General features: G+C 38.6%; 1 protein-coding gene across 1 annotated transcript; it reads right to left on the bottom strand.

Moving 5' to 3' along the window:
* Positions 1-358: 358 nt before the first annotated feature.
* rtkn2a (rhotekin 2a) lies at positions 359-11,641 on the bottom strand. Its single transcript, XM_041049055.1, has 12 exons — positions 11,498-11,641; positions 9,275-9,474; positions 8,961-9,019; positions 8,749-8,802; positions 8,514-8,631; positions 7,987-8,187; positions 7,329-7,423; positions 6,797-6,903; positions 6,572-6,703; positions 5,808-5,976; positions 5,418-5,525; positions 359-5,028 (listed from the first exon to the last, which is right to left on the bottom strand). The coding sequence occupies exons 1-12, from the start codon at positions 11,639-11,641 to the stop codon at positions 4,331-4,333; spliced, it is 2,085 nt and encodes a 694-aa protein (XP_040904989.1). The 3' UTR covers positions 359-4,330.
* Between the last annotated feature and the right edge of the window lie 1,328 nt (positions 11,642-12,969).

Genomic DNA, 12,969 nt, shown 5'->3' with positions numbered 1-12,969 from the left:
ATAAAATTATATTTAATGCCAGTGCACTAACGCCAATGTAATGTTCTTTTTTCCTGAGTAAATGCAGTGTGAATGGGGTTTTATTATTGTAATACCATTATCTGGCTATGAGATTCCATCCGCCTTAATCTTCACAACAGGCTACTTCTGGGCTCAAAGCCAGAGTAGCCTCTCCAGTATTTGCTGCAGTCAAAAAATGTGCTAGTGCATGTATCTCTATGGGATGTGTGTTGGGCTGCAATAAAAGCTATGCTCTGACTTTTATTGCCACCCCCTGGTAAACCTTTACCATGAAAAATATTCAGTAATACTTCCAAGCTCAGCAAAAATAAAGCAGCCTCACCAGGGTAGAATGTAGGCCGTTTTATTGCAGATCAGCAATAATAAAAAATACAGTTAGCTTCTGAGACAACAGTGAACAGAGAGTGAGGAGGAATTGCACTTTTTGAGGAACAAAAATAACTACAGTATGTTTTTTACATTGCACTATACATGAATTACACTGCGCAAGAGACAAGATTAATATAAGGAATCACTACTTACTAGTACATAATGTACTGAAAGTAAATTTGAGATGGCAGTATTATAATATAAAGAAGGAATTACACAGAATTTTAAGCGAACAATACAAAAAAACCCTACAAATTACTGCTGTTACTGTTAAGGCTGTCATGTAATAAATTGAGGAATGAAAAGACATTTTTCAAGCACGTAATAAATGAATATAAATCTGGCTCATTAGTTTAACTCAGATCAAAGTGAGAATGTTCAGACCTTGTTAAGTCATAAAGCATTTGCACATTTCTTATTCATTAGCTCACCTGCTCTCCCTCAGCCCTTAAGTTGATAGAGACAACTTTTCCTACACACAACCAGGGCTACACAATTAATTGTCCAAAACAATAAACAGAGATGTTAGTTTTCACAGTACAGGAATATTGACATGTAAACTAATGCGCTTTCTGTCTGGCTTTAGTTGAACTAAAAATGGCTGAGATGCAGGATGAGCTATATAATTATTGAGATGATTTTAGCTATAATCATACGCCCTATGTTTTAACCACATCACCATCTGTAAAATCTAATGCTATGAGCTTTTACCTTAGATCCTTGTTTTTCCCAGGCATATTCAGTATAACATCAGAGTGACTCATTTATTGGTAATACACACCAAGCACAGACTTTTGATCACTCTGCTAATATTGAGCTGCATCCCCTTTTGTACAATCCATTCTCAGTTCTTTCAAGGCTTAAACTAAATCCTCCTGTAATCCACCTCCCCCCAAATCTACATCTCCCCCTCTTGATTAAACAGAATTTAGAGTGGGAGATTTAAAAAAAAATGGGACTGTAGCTTTCACCATACTGCTTCATCTGGCCAGGCAATTCCACACTGTAAAACCAAACAGTGAAAGTTTGATAAAGTCAGTGGGTTGTGATCTCTGGGAAAAAAAAAAAAAAGTTAAATATGACTAACTTTCTTCGTCCTGTGCATAGAGTTGTCATTTTAAATTTACTGTGCTCAACTTCAATTTATTTTTACTCAATGCGATCATCGGACGTCACACGCGTACGTACGTGCTTCTTCTTCGCCGATCCTGTGGAACAGGCCGCCATGTTTGATCCGCTCGCGTCAGATGACGGAGAAAAGTTTGCAGCCTCTTAACGACTTGGTTATATTTGAACGTTGTAGCTAAAAGCAGGTATTTTACACTCAGAAAGTCGCCGTGGGATTGCTAGTGAAGGCGTTTGAGGTGAAACGCGCTGTGGCACGCAGCAAGTCTACGAAACTGATTAGCAAACTTTTTCCACTCTGCAGACCGCACCAATCTGGTGAGTTATCTGTTTATTTAGCACCATATTTCACTGTTTTCTGCATCAAATGTAGTTCGTGGCCTAGCACTTAATTTATGTTATATATTTGAAAGTCGAATGAGATTCGAGACATTTTTTTTTAACGTTGATCTTGTTGCTTCAGTTGTGCAAACAGTAAAAAGCCTCCCGGTAACTTGGCCTCAAAGTGGCGGGGTTCGACGCATATCAGCGCGCACGTTAAATCGGCACGCATGTTTGGGCACGAGGAGGGTTTGCATAGTGCTCTAATAATAAATTGATGCAATAAGGTTGTTCCACGTGTTGTACGTTTTTTTTGTAATGGGGGATATAAAAACAAGCAGCTTTTCTAAATTTATTTTGTTTTAAACCTGAGAAAGCAGTAGTAGCCTCGTGTTTATGATTTTACGTAATTATGTTAGTTACTTTAATTCTGCCACAGAGCTTAAATTTAAATAATAATAATAATTAAGAGGTGTTTTGGTCAGGGAGATCACCAAATATTTCATATAATGCCTGTTCAGTTAGGTAACTGATTTCTGTCAAATGTGTCACAGATATTTTTCCAAGCGTATTTTTCACCTTCTCTTTTCTCTCTTCAGGCTGAAACTGAAACAGCTGGCTGATGTATGGAGCATTCAGCATGGTATGTTGATGGTCAGCAATTGACTTCAAATGACATTTATTGCATATAGTTACTAAAATGTGAATTAATAATAACATAAATCACAAAAAATCCAATGGCTGGGAAGTTCAAACTTTGTGCTGTTGTCCTTGATAAAAGGACACAGGCGCTTAAATGCTATCGTTTGTATCATTGCAATATTTCCTCAGTCGGTCCATTGCCATCTCTCTATGATGACTGCGCACATTTCAGTCAGTATATGCTTTGTTACATACTCAGTTGTTTGGCTACTTTCTTTGTAGAGAGAGTAGCCAAACGTAATGTTTCGTAAACTCTGGTTAATTATGAAGCCCATTCTTCAACACGTGATCATTAAGTGGCTGAAATATTTAGTGACTGGCAGTATTGAATATGTTCAAAACACAGGGGCATTTGTTATTTCAGCCTCTCGAAAGACTCATTCATTCAATTATGTTCATTGCATTTTTGGCCTGCAGTGTTAAATTATGTTGGACATACTGTGTAGCCACTGAAAACCAAGGTCACTCCATTATTAAGACCTCTGGGAAATGGAGAAGTCACATTAGTGCTTGCAATTGCTCCTAAAATCCTGTTCCCTTAAAATCAGCTATAGTGGTCATAAAGTCGTCACAGTAAGTGGAATAAGTCAATAGTTCCAAAAGGAATGACTCCTCCACAGTTGGCCAGTGGATCAATTCCAATTTGAGTGCTTTTGCAAAGGCTCTTTCTTTAGTCCATGTTCCAGTGGCAGACCTGAGAAATAAGCCTTTCCATTTTAGTGGGATTGATGATGGCGGTGCTCAAGCCAACACACAGCTTTCAATTTCATCTATGGGTTAGCTGCACATGAAAAACTTTATAAATGGAGGGCGGAGCTGGAGATGTATCAATACAATATTGATATTGTGATACGAGGTGTCAACTGGGATTTGGGCTGTCACGACGGGCATTGTAGCGACGTTTTTTAAGAGACCATGTCACCCACCCATCTTTTAGGTTATACGAATAGTTTGACATTTTAGGCAATACACATTTCACTTTGTTGCTGCGAATTAGGTGTGGAGATTGATGCCACTTTCATATCTGCTCAATAAGAGGCTGGAGCCAGGACATGGTTAGCTTACCTTAGCACAAGGACTGAAAGCAGGGAGAAACAGCTAGGCTGTTAAAATGTAACCACATCTGCCTACCAGCTCCTCTGAAGCTCACTAATTAACAAGTTATATCTTGTCTGTTTTTGTAATCTGTACAACAACAAAGTGTTAAAATTATACATTGTGGTTTAAAGGGGATTATGTACAATACCTTTTTTTTTGGCTGGGAGCAGTGACTTACTTGGGGGGATTAGAGGGTTAGAGTCTTCTGGTTATGACAAGACTGGAAGACTGGAAGTCACTGCTCTCAGCCAAGAAATGGTCTGGCATGTAATCCTCTGGAAAACTGTAATTGTAATTTTTTTTTTTTTGCACAGAGTAAGCAAACAAGATATATCATGTTAATTACTGAGCTTTGGAGGTGCTGGTAGGCAAATTTTGTTATGCTTCATCAGAGCCAGGCTAGGTGTTTCTCCCTGTGTCCAAGTGTTTTGCTAAGCTGAGCTTGCCATCTCGTGGCTACAGCTTCATATTTGGCGTACAGATATGAGAGTGGTATTTGATCTACTCATCTGAATCTTGGCAAGAAAGCAGATAAGCATATTTCCCAAAAATGATAAACTGTTCTTTTAAATGAAGAAGGACTGCGTAAACAGTCACTGGAAAAAAAATATCATCACAGTATTGCAATTGAGATACAATCAGATGTGATATCTATGGCTAGTTGGTTAAATCCCAATATGGTCGAAGGTCAAGGTCACAAGGCTTTAAGGTTCATTCTATCTCTGAAAGACTTCCTCAGTTTGCTCCTTGGTGCAGGAACAGGACCGTGATTGGGTCTGACGAAGCCATGTTCAGCTGTGGTTTCAGGGGACTGGTGGTTCTGGCACTCCAGCTGCTGGAGAGAGGGCTGAGACTGACCTTGTGGTTGTACATCGAGGACACCCAGTGGAGCGTTTTTGCGGCTGAGGGCCCCAGCTCCTCCATTGTTGTTCCGCTGGAGCTGCTGGATGATGGCAGAAAACTTGGCATCCAGAGATGGTCTGCCAGTTTTGGACTTTGTGGCTGGGCGTGAAACACAAGTGCTGGAGTTCTCCTTCTCCTGGTAAGAGGGAGGAGGAGCAGGATGGTGAAGAGAAGCAGGGAGGGGAGGTCTGGCAGGACGGGTGGGAGGAGCATAAGGCTCTCTGTCAGAAGGAGGAGGAGGGGCACGCCGCTTCTTGTTGCCGATGGAGGTAGAGCTGGTGTTGGGGTTGGGGCTTGAACAAGGGGTGGAGGTTCTGCTCTGGGACAGAATACTCTTCTGCACTACCATTGAATGGGATCCATCAAACAGAGTGGACCAATTAGGAGCCTCCTTCTCTTCGTGACCAATTAGAAAGTGGCCATCTGTCTCCTCTATCTTGCTGTGAATAATATCAGTGATGCTCTCAAACTTGCCAGGTGAATTTATACCTACAAGTCAAACAAAATGAATAAATATTAAAATAAAGGCCAATATATTAGGTAAATGTCAGCTGTGTGTATTTTTCCATGCTTGATCTATTATAAAAATAATTTAATTAAAAATCACATCACATAAAAACACAATACAGTATTCTAATTAGAATGTAAAATGGTTTAATTTACATGCGTCACCACTGAAATTAAAACTATTATGCATGGTTAATGGAATATATTTATTTCAATGAGGTGTTTCAAGCACTCACATCATGTCGTCTATAAATAGGTACATTAATAAATCACAAATGAAAATCCTGCAGAACATTCAACATCAAGCAAGCAGCGAATTATCAACCTCCATCTAACTCACTTCAGCCACTTGTTTCAATTACTCTACTCACTGAGGTCGTTGTAAACAGAGTCAGCCTGCTTGGTGAGGAAGAGTGATGGTTTCCGTGGTGACGCGACCTCGATCTTCATTAGCTGGTTGCAGCAGTGCAGCCACTGGCCTGGTAGTAAACAAGGAGAGGCATGAGAGGCAAAGATAAAAGGTTATGCTATCTGTTCTTGCTAAGAGGACTTCAGCTAAATATATGTGCAGCCACTGCTCTAGTCCAGACTGATCTTCACACTGCACCTTCACTTTTTACAATCTCATACACAAAACCTTTCATAGAAACATACAAACATGTTCCTGCTTTGTATACACATGTAGTTCATGTAACCTGTAGTTATATTTTATATAGGCATACAAACCCTTGTGTCGCATGTTTACACAGAAATACACTCACTCTGATCATAGAGGTGCTGGTGGAGTGCGTCCAGCCAGTCCTCCAGTTCCTCCCTGGTGTCTGTGGTGAAGACAACAGTCTGAGATCCCTCTGGTGAAGGGTTGATGATGCACAGGCTCCTGGATTTCTGGCCTGCTGACTCCTTCTCCATCACACGGATCCGAGTGTCCTGTGCAAGCAACACAAATAATTTATCATAAGAAGAAAATTTGTTCCACAGTATACAAATGAGAGCTTTATGTGAGATACTACACTAAAAAGTACATCGCTGATACTGCAGAAAAAAATTAATTCAGCAGCAAAATGCCAAAGATGCAAGCAATCTCAGTGAGTTATGTGGCATTTTGTATTTTGGTTATTCTGCAAATGTTAGGGAAAACTCTGAACTGAGATTTAAATCAGTTATAATGAATATGAGGTTTTTATTTAATCCAAAGTTCCTAACTTCCAAACTAGACAATTAAAATAGAGGAAATAATGTGGTGATAGTAATCACAGTAACAACAATAGCTATTCCTTGTGTTGTTAACATTTTTACTTTTATGTTTATTACATTTATTTATCTAATAGATAAGGACAGAAATATCAGCAACTTCTTCCAGTGCTGTAATGTTTTGAAAGACAAGATGTAATTACTGCAGAATGGGTAACAAAGAGAAAAACCTTTATTTTATTTTTTTTAATTAACTCTGAACCTTTTCAAAAACAAGAAATACAAGTGAGTGTGGAATGTGAAGATCAGAATTTTCACTACTTTGTCTCACCTTATTGATGGGTACGTTGAGAGTGGGTTGCACTTTAGCATCAATTTCTTCTGGTGTGAAGTAACAGGACAAAAAGCCAGCGCTCAGGACACAGTAAAGACTGCAGCAGCGGTTCATCCCCTCCACATTATGCTGGAAATCGCCAGAAAGAAACAATTGAACTGAAGCATTTAACCTTGAAACCAGCTTTGGGGCTAATGCTAATGATAACAGCAGACAACATACCCTCTGGTTCAGGTAGCCAGTCAACATGCTCTGTGTCATACAGGCAGGCTGAGCCACCAACCGGCAGCAGAGGTTGCCATAAAGTGGAAGCCAAGATGACCACTCGGCTGTGGGATGCAAGAGCAACAGTGGCAATAAAACCCAAAAATTATAGAGAGATACATACATTAATCTAAATTAATTACTGTACAATGTATGTATTTTAAATGTCAAATACACACGATAAACATGAGAGAACTTTATGAACAGTCATTTTTAATTTAGTGTACCACGGTTCAAACTCATACCAAAAGTTTATCCCTGCATAACAAAAACTGTCCTGAGCACCAACTTTCTTATCCTTTTAATCACTTACGCAAAGAAAGAAAAGTAATCAAAGCTAAACTTCAATCATTGGTTATTTTGTTTAATTTTAGCCCTCAATTTTAATGGTGCAAAAGTATTGTATTATTAACCTGAATCAAATCAGGAGCTAAAAAGCATAATCCCTTAATATCCCCAGATATTAAATTTCTGTGCCTTTGTCTCTTACCGTCTTGGAGGACAATGAGGGAGTGAGACTGAAAGCTGCCTTCAGCCTCGGGCAGAGACAGAGTAGTGTAGGCCAGCAGGCTGTACTTGGCTCCACTGGTGCAGGTAGACGCACATACAAAGACATACACAGAGTAGCATTCGTTCAAATATACTGCATTGACTTATTGGCTTCTCAGGCTTAACCATAAAAGATTCATGCTCAACTCTAATCCTGACAACGAAAATAATATATACAGATACACTGATATACAGATCTCTAACCTTAACATGCACATGTGCATATGCACCATTTTGCTTTTTATAAATTATCTCCTTAGTCAAACAGATGGTATGTATCACTGACAGATGTTCAGCCGAGAGTGTCACTTTGTGACTAAATGCTGTTAAGTACGCGTTTCGTCTCATACACAAATAACATACAGGTGGAAGCATTAAAAACATGCATTATTTAAAAAAAATAAAACTGCGTAATGAACGTAACACCTTTATTTCAGTCCTCAGCTAATGAGATCTGTTTACCAACCCGCTGTGTGAACCTACAGCTTCACCCGTTGTTCAAGCAATAAGCCATAATCGAGTTAGTACCCAACTGCAAAAAACCTTAAATAGAGAGCAAACAGTCTGTAAAGGCGTTTATAGGTTAACAGAATACATACGAGGGTATGGGGTTGTACTGCAGGAAGGTGTCAGGGTCTGGAGTGTCCAGCTGAGGGCAGAGCTTCTTTCCAGCAGTCTTTCCAAAGGAGTTGCGGAGCTTCTTGGCCAGCTTTTTTGGCGTGTTTACCAAAGTGAGCTCTTCCTCTAGGGCACAGCTCCACAGCTCCACCCTCAGCTCAAACTGAGGAACTGCTTCTTTACTATGAGGACAGAGGAATTTCAGTTTACAACATAAATATTAATGTGTTAATAAACCACAACTACATTTAATTGAACAGAAATTGTGACCAGTAACATCCCTAATAGACGTGTCAGTGTTTGTAGAAAAAAATCCAGATACATATTCTGGTATATGTATTACTAAATAAACAACAATTTTCCAGCAACATATTCTTAGTATTACTCCACAATACAGACATTTATTTCACAACTGTATGGCAGCACCGAAATGGGCTTCCAAAAAGTAAGTGCACTTATTCTAAGCTTATTACCCTGGATATTTGACATGTAAAAAAAAAATACTTACAAGATGGTGACTCCCTCAAAGCAAATGTCAGTGACCGATCTGTCAACTACCACCATCTCTGTGTCAAACACCTCGGAGCCAATCTGCATCAGACAGAATACTGCCACTCGACGAGAGCCTAATAAGTACAAAGGGTGCAACAGTATGTGCTAGTACAGCAACTATTCACAACACAAAACGAGGCAAAGCTAAACAGAAGACATGAATGGTAGAGAAAAAAAAGGGACAAACTTACTCCCTCTGTTGTTAAAGTGGTCTGAATCCCTCCACATCAAAGGAATACGCAGCCCTACATCAGCAAAGAGGAGGAGAAAAGTCTGGTCACAAAGCAACACTAAAGAGTTATGTCTGACTGAAAAAAATTAATCTGAATAAAAACGATTCAAATCTGACTGAATTCTGTGCAATGTATAGATTTTATTTCAGAGTGACCAGGAGCAAACTTACCAGAAACTGCAACTGTCCCATTACAGGGCACACGGTCATCTGAAACTGGATCTGAAAATCTGAAAAAATAAAAATAAAAAAATTTTATTAAATTTGATCACAATCTGTGTATCTATATATTGACTTCACTGCAACAAAAAAAGTGCTTCAAATTTAAAAACCCTCTTCCAAAATCCAGTCAGTCTTAAGTCATTGCTTTACTTTAATTTTTTTACTTCGTTAATTGAAGTTGAGCTTTATATTAACTGTTGATCTACAGCTGAAACTGAACACCAGTGGTTGCAATTTAACACAATATGAGCCTAATTCCTTACCTTCTCACTGCTCCCATCATGTCCTGCTCCTCTTTTTTCTTCTGCAGTTGAGAGAAATAAGCCTTGATCCTGGTGTTGCAGGTCAGTAGGTTCTTGGAGGCATTAAGAACCTGTTCTCTCTTACTGCAGGCAAGCAGCAGCTTATAGGCTCCCTCTCGCATCCGCACCTCGAAGTCCAGCTTTTCTTGCAAGTTAGTGTTCTTTGTGGACATAAGATACACGAAATTTCATAATGACCAAATTAATCCACATTAAAAAACATAGGCTGGCACCTTGCTATGATGTTTTGAATTGCGTTAGTCTGTAAAAGAATATGCTGTAACAGAAGGGGATGAGGTGGGCATGATGAGTGAAAATATGTTGATTTTGCTAAAGTGGAGTTAGAGCGCAGTTGCCCTTGAATGTTGTGTTTTTGGCAAGAAAAAAAATCCCTTCCAGTACTGAAGGTGTTACATCACTTTGTTGTCAAGTCAGCAAGAAATGCACTTAAATTTCAACACTTTTAAAACAACCAACTTCGTCAGCCATAACCTTGTGTGCCTCTGAATCTGGATTGTCTCTCTCTCTCTTTTTTTTTGGCAAAGATGGAAGAAAGCACAATCTTTCTGGCACAAAGGTAAAGCCTTCAGAGAACCTTGCAAATGACCCGTTAGACAACAGAATATTATAGGGCTATTGTATGCTTAATATAATATATGTATCTTTTATATATATATAATCTATAGTAATATAGTGTGTATACACATATATTTTTTTCTATTTTTAGTTAATTTTTATTCCGCTTTTCTCTCACCTTTTGCACATGCTTTTTTTTTGCATTGTAGGATCTGATTGTTGTAAAGCAATATTGTGATGTATACTTGTGTTTAAGCACAGCACATAGTCTGGGAAACTAGTAACATATGGATCTATATCTAAGTCCATATATGTATGTATATGTATGAAAATATGTATTTGTTGATCGAACTTTTAAAATGATAATAAAATAATAATAAAATTTAAATAAAAAATGACTGAAATGTCAAAACAGCCCACAACCCAAAGATATTCTGTGTAATATGATATAAAACAGAAAAGCAGGAAATATATATATCTGAGAGACTGAAAGCAGCATTGTTTTACATAAAAATATCACTTTGACAAGTAATCAGTTACCAAAATAGTTGCTGGCATTTTTGATTAATTAATTTATTAATCATTGCAGCTCCAGACAGATGTTTAACATTTTAAACTGGCAGTGAAGCCACCTTATTTAATCACTCAAGAGCAACTTTTTGTTGGAGATAGTTGAAATGATGCATGCAGAAGAGGACCAGGTGGTTTCATATTGACTAACATATATGCTGAATGTGAGTAGAACATTAAGTACAATGTCTTATGTAGAACATATGAAATTATAATGGCAGAAATGCAGAATGGAATTGTATGGATGGCATGCTGCATAGAACAAGTCAGCAGGTGAAGGAAAAATGTCTGAGGGGAATTCTAACAGATGTGTGGCTTAAATAGAGTATGATGATGTCTGAAATAACCTGGTTTGAATACTTATGCTAAATTACAAATATTACCTTTTTAATTTGATAATATTACTTGGTTTTGGTGGGTGAGAAACTGTAGAGTAAAATTCAAAGGTACATGTACAGTTGTTTCAGGGATACAGACATCATCATTCTCCACATTTCCACATAAAGTATGCACCTGTAACTTCCTAGAAATCTGCCGTATGTACAGCAAATTCATATCCTCTACTATCTGTAGAGTGTCATTCAGAAGACTTGGGCATCGTTTCATGCTTTTGGCCTGAAAGGACATTAGTTTGAGCGGTGTTAGAGCAAAGACAAGAGCATTATTTCTGCACATGCTTAGCAACATTAAACACGGCTCTGGTTTCAGGGAACTGCATAAAGGGGCAACTCCCCCATTGGACAACTGGTGCAACTGGTTTTAATCCTGAAAACCAATGTCTCGGTGTGCGTGAATCCCTGACGTTAGAAAACTGGGTCATTATATTAAGCACATGCTACCGAATAAGCCATTTGTTATTGCAGTTCTGTAAAGAAAAAAATAAGAACCGTATGTTATTAACGTTAGTTAATAGTTATTAGTTATTAACGTTAGTTAATAACATACCGCTGAACTTTGGACTCCCTCCGGCGTCAACTCAAATTCATTATAGTTCACGGCAAAACACACAGCATGTCTTTATATCTCTCTGTAGCATACCTCTGTTTGCAGAAACAATGTGCTCTGTCGTATTTTTTTCCGTTTAATCTCCATAGCCACCGCGGAACCGGCCGATAATAACGACCTGGAGCTCCCGTTCCGCTTGGAAGTTTGAACGTCCCGCGGGTCGTCCATGTTGTCCATCTATTCGCTAGCAACAGCCCGGCCAGCACGTTCCTGCTCCGACCTCCAACGGACGGGGCTGTTCGATTTGTGTCACCGTATCTGCCGGAAAAGAAATGTCCGGCAAACAAAAGGTGAGCCAGTTCAAAAGATCGATGCATCTTTGCTACAAATGATTATACTGTTTCGGAAATTTAAACAGAAAATAACCTAGGCCAATCAGGTTATTCACCTCGCTTATGATGTTTAAATTTCTGGATCTTTAAATTTTATAAGTTGATATTTCATGGAAACATCCAGTTTAAAAACCTACGTACAGGTAACCGCCGACTTTAAAACCAACCTTGGTGAAGCAGCTTACGAGTTAAAATCACAAGATACTATAGTAAAATACACGGACTTGAATGTACCTTTCAAAAATAAATAGGAAAATAACGCTCCGCCTTTCTAGACGGCACTTCCACAGTTTTAAACCGAGTGCTATTACGCCGTGTGGAAGTAGCGTCATTGCGTCATCGTCCCAGACAAAACAGGAGTGTGCCGTTTTAGATTTTGAATTTTTTTTTTTTTTAGATCTTAAGAAATTATTTTATATTTTAGTCTATTATTTTTTATTGTTAATATACTTTTAAAATACCCTTAAAATAATAACAATTTTACAGCTAATCGTGAGCAGCATGTGAGACGTTTAATTATCAGTTTTGTAGTATGATATGCATTTCTCGCCCAGTCATCTAACATTTTGTAATAGTAATCCCCAAATGTACTAATTATGGTTCAGGTTTTTAAATGTTCTTTTTTCAAACGTGAGTAGTTTTTTAATAAGCTTTTGTTTGCTACGGCATTCTCATTAAGCTGTCTAAAACTGAATATAATTGCTTTAAGAGTAGCATGTTTGATGAAGCAAGAGCTTGATCAAACATGCTGATGGTGTTGTTGTTATATTCTTGCACAGTAAAATTTTTTTTTTAACTCTGTAGTTGTTTGGTTCCCGGGCATAATCATTGGAACTGCGCATCATGATGTAGGCAATGCCTCCATTTTAGCATTAAATATTATAATGCCAGCTGCTCAACCCAGCTGAAGGTACAGTGACAAAAGACCCTGAAACGTAATCAGTGAGTCCAGGAAACCCGCCCACCCGGTTCTGGCTGACATGGGCTTCTGGTCGAGTTGGAAGCATCCACGGTTGGAAGTGTAGACGCAGGCACTGCTGAGGATGAACTGTGTGAAGCCAGACACAAAACCCAACACACAGGAAATTACGACATGTGCTTTCAAAATTAAAAGGTGGATCCGATAAAATGTGTATATAATCCTAGGAGCCAGTCTGCGCACAGTGATGTCAT

Source organism: Toxotes jaculatrix, chromosome 11, assembly GCF_017976425.1.
Source record: "Toxotes jaculatrix isolate fToxJac2 chromosome 11, fToxJac2.pri, whole genome shotgun sequence".
NCBI classification, from domain to species: Eukaryota; Metazoa; Chordata; class Actinopteri; family Toxotidae; genus Toxotes; species Toxotes jaculatrix.
The sequence above is the reverse complement of the archived record's forward strand: the minus strand, read 5'-3'. Positions and strand labels throughout refer to the sequence as shown.

Bases quoted from the DNA above. Each gene is read 5' to 3' on its own strand.
- rtkn2a (XM_041049055.1), bottom strand. From the start codon at position 11,641: ATGGACAACATGGACGACCCGCGGGACGTTCAAACTTCCAAGCGGAAC. The intron at 8,803-8,960 runs GTAAGTTTGCTC...TTGCTGATGTAG, and splicing joins TGGGACAGTTGCAGTTTCTG to GGCTGCGTATTCCTTTGATG. The intron at 6,704-6,796 runs GTATGTTGTCTG...GGCGATTTCCAG, and splicing joins CTGGCTACCTGAACCAGAGG to CATAATGTGGAGGGGATGAA.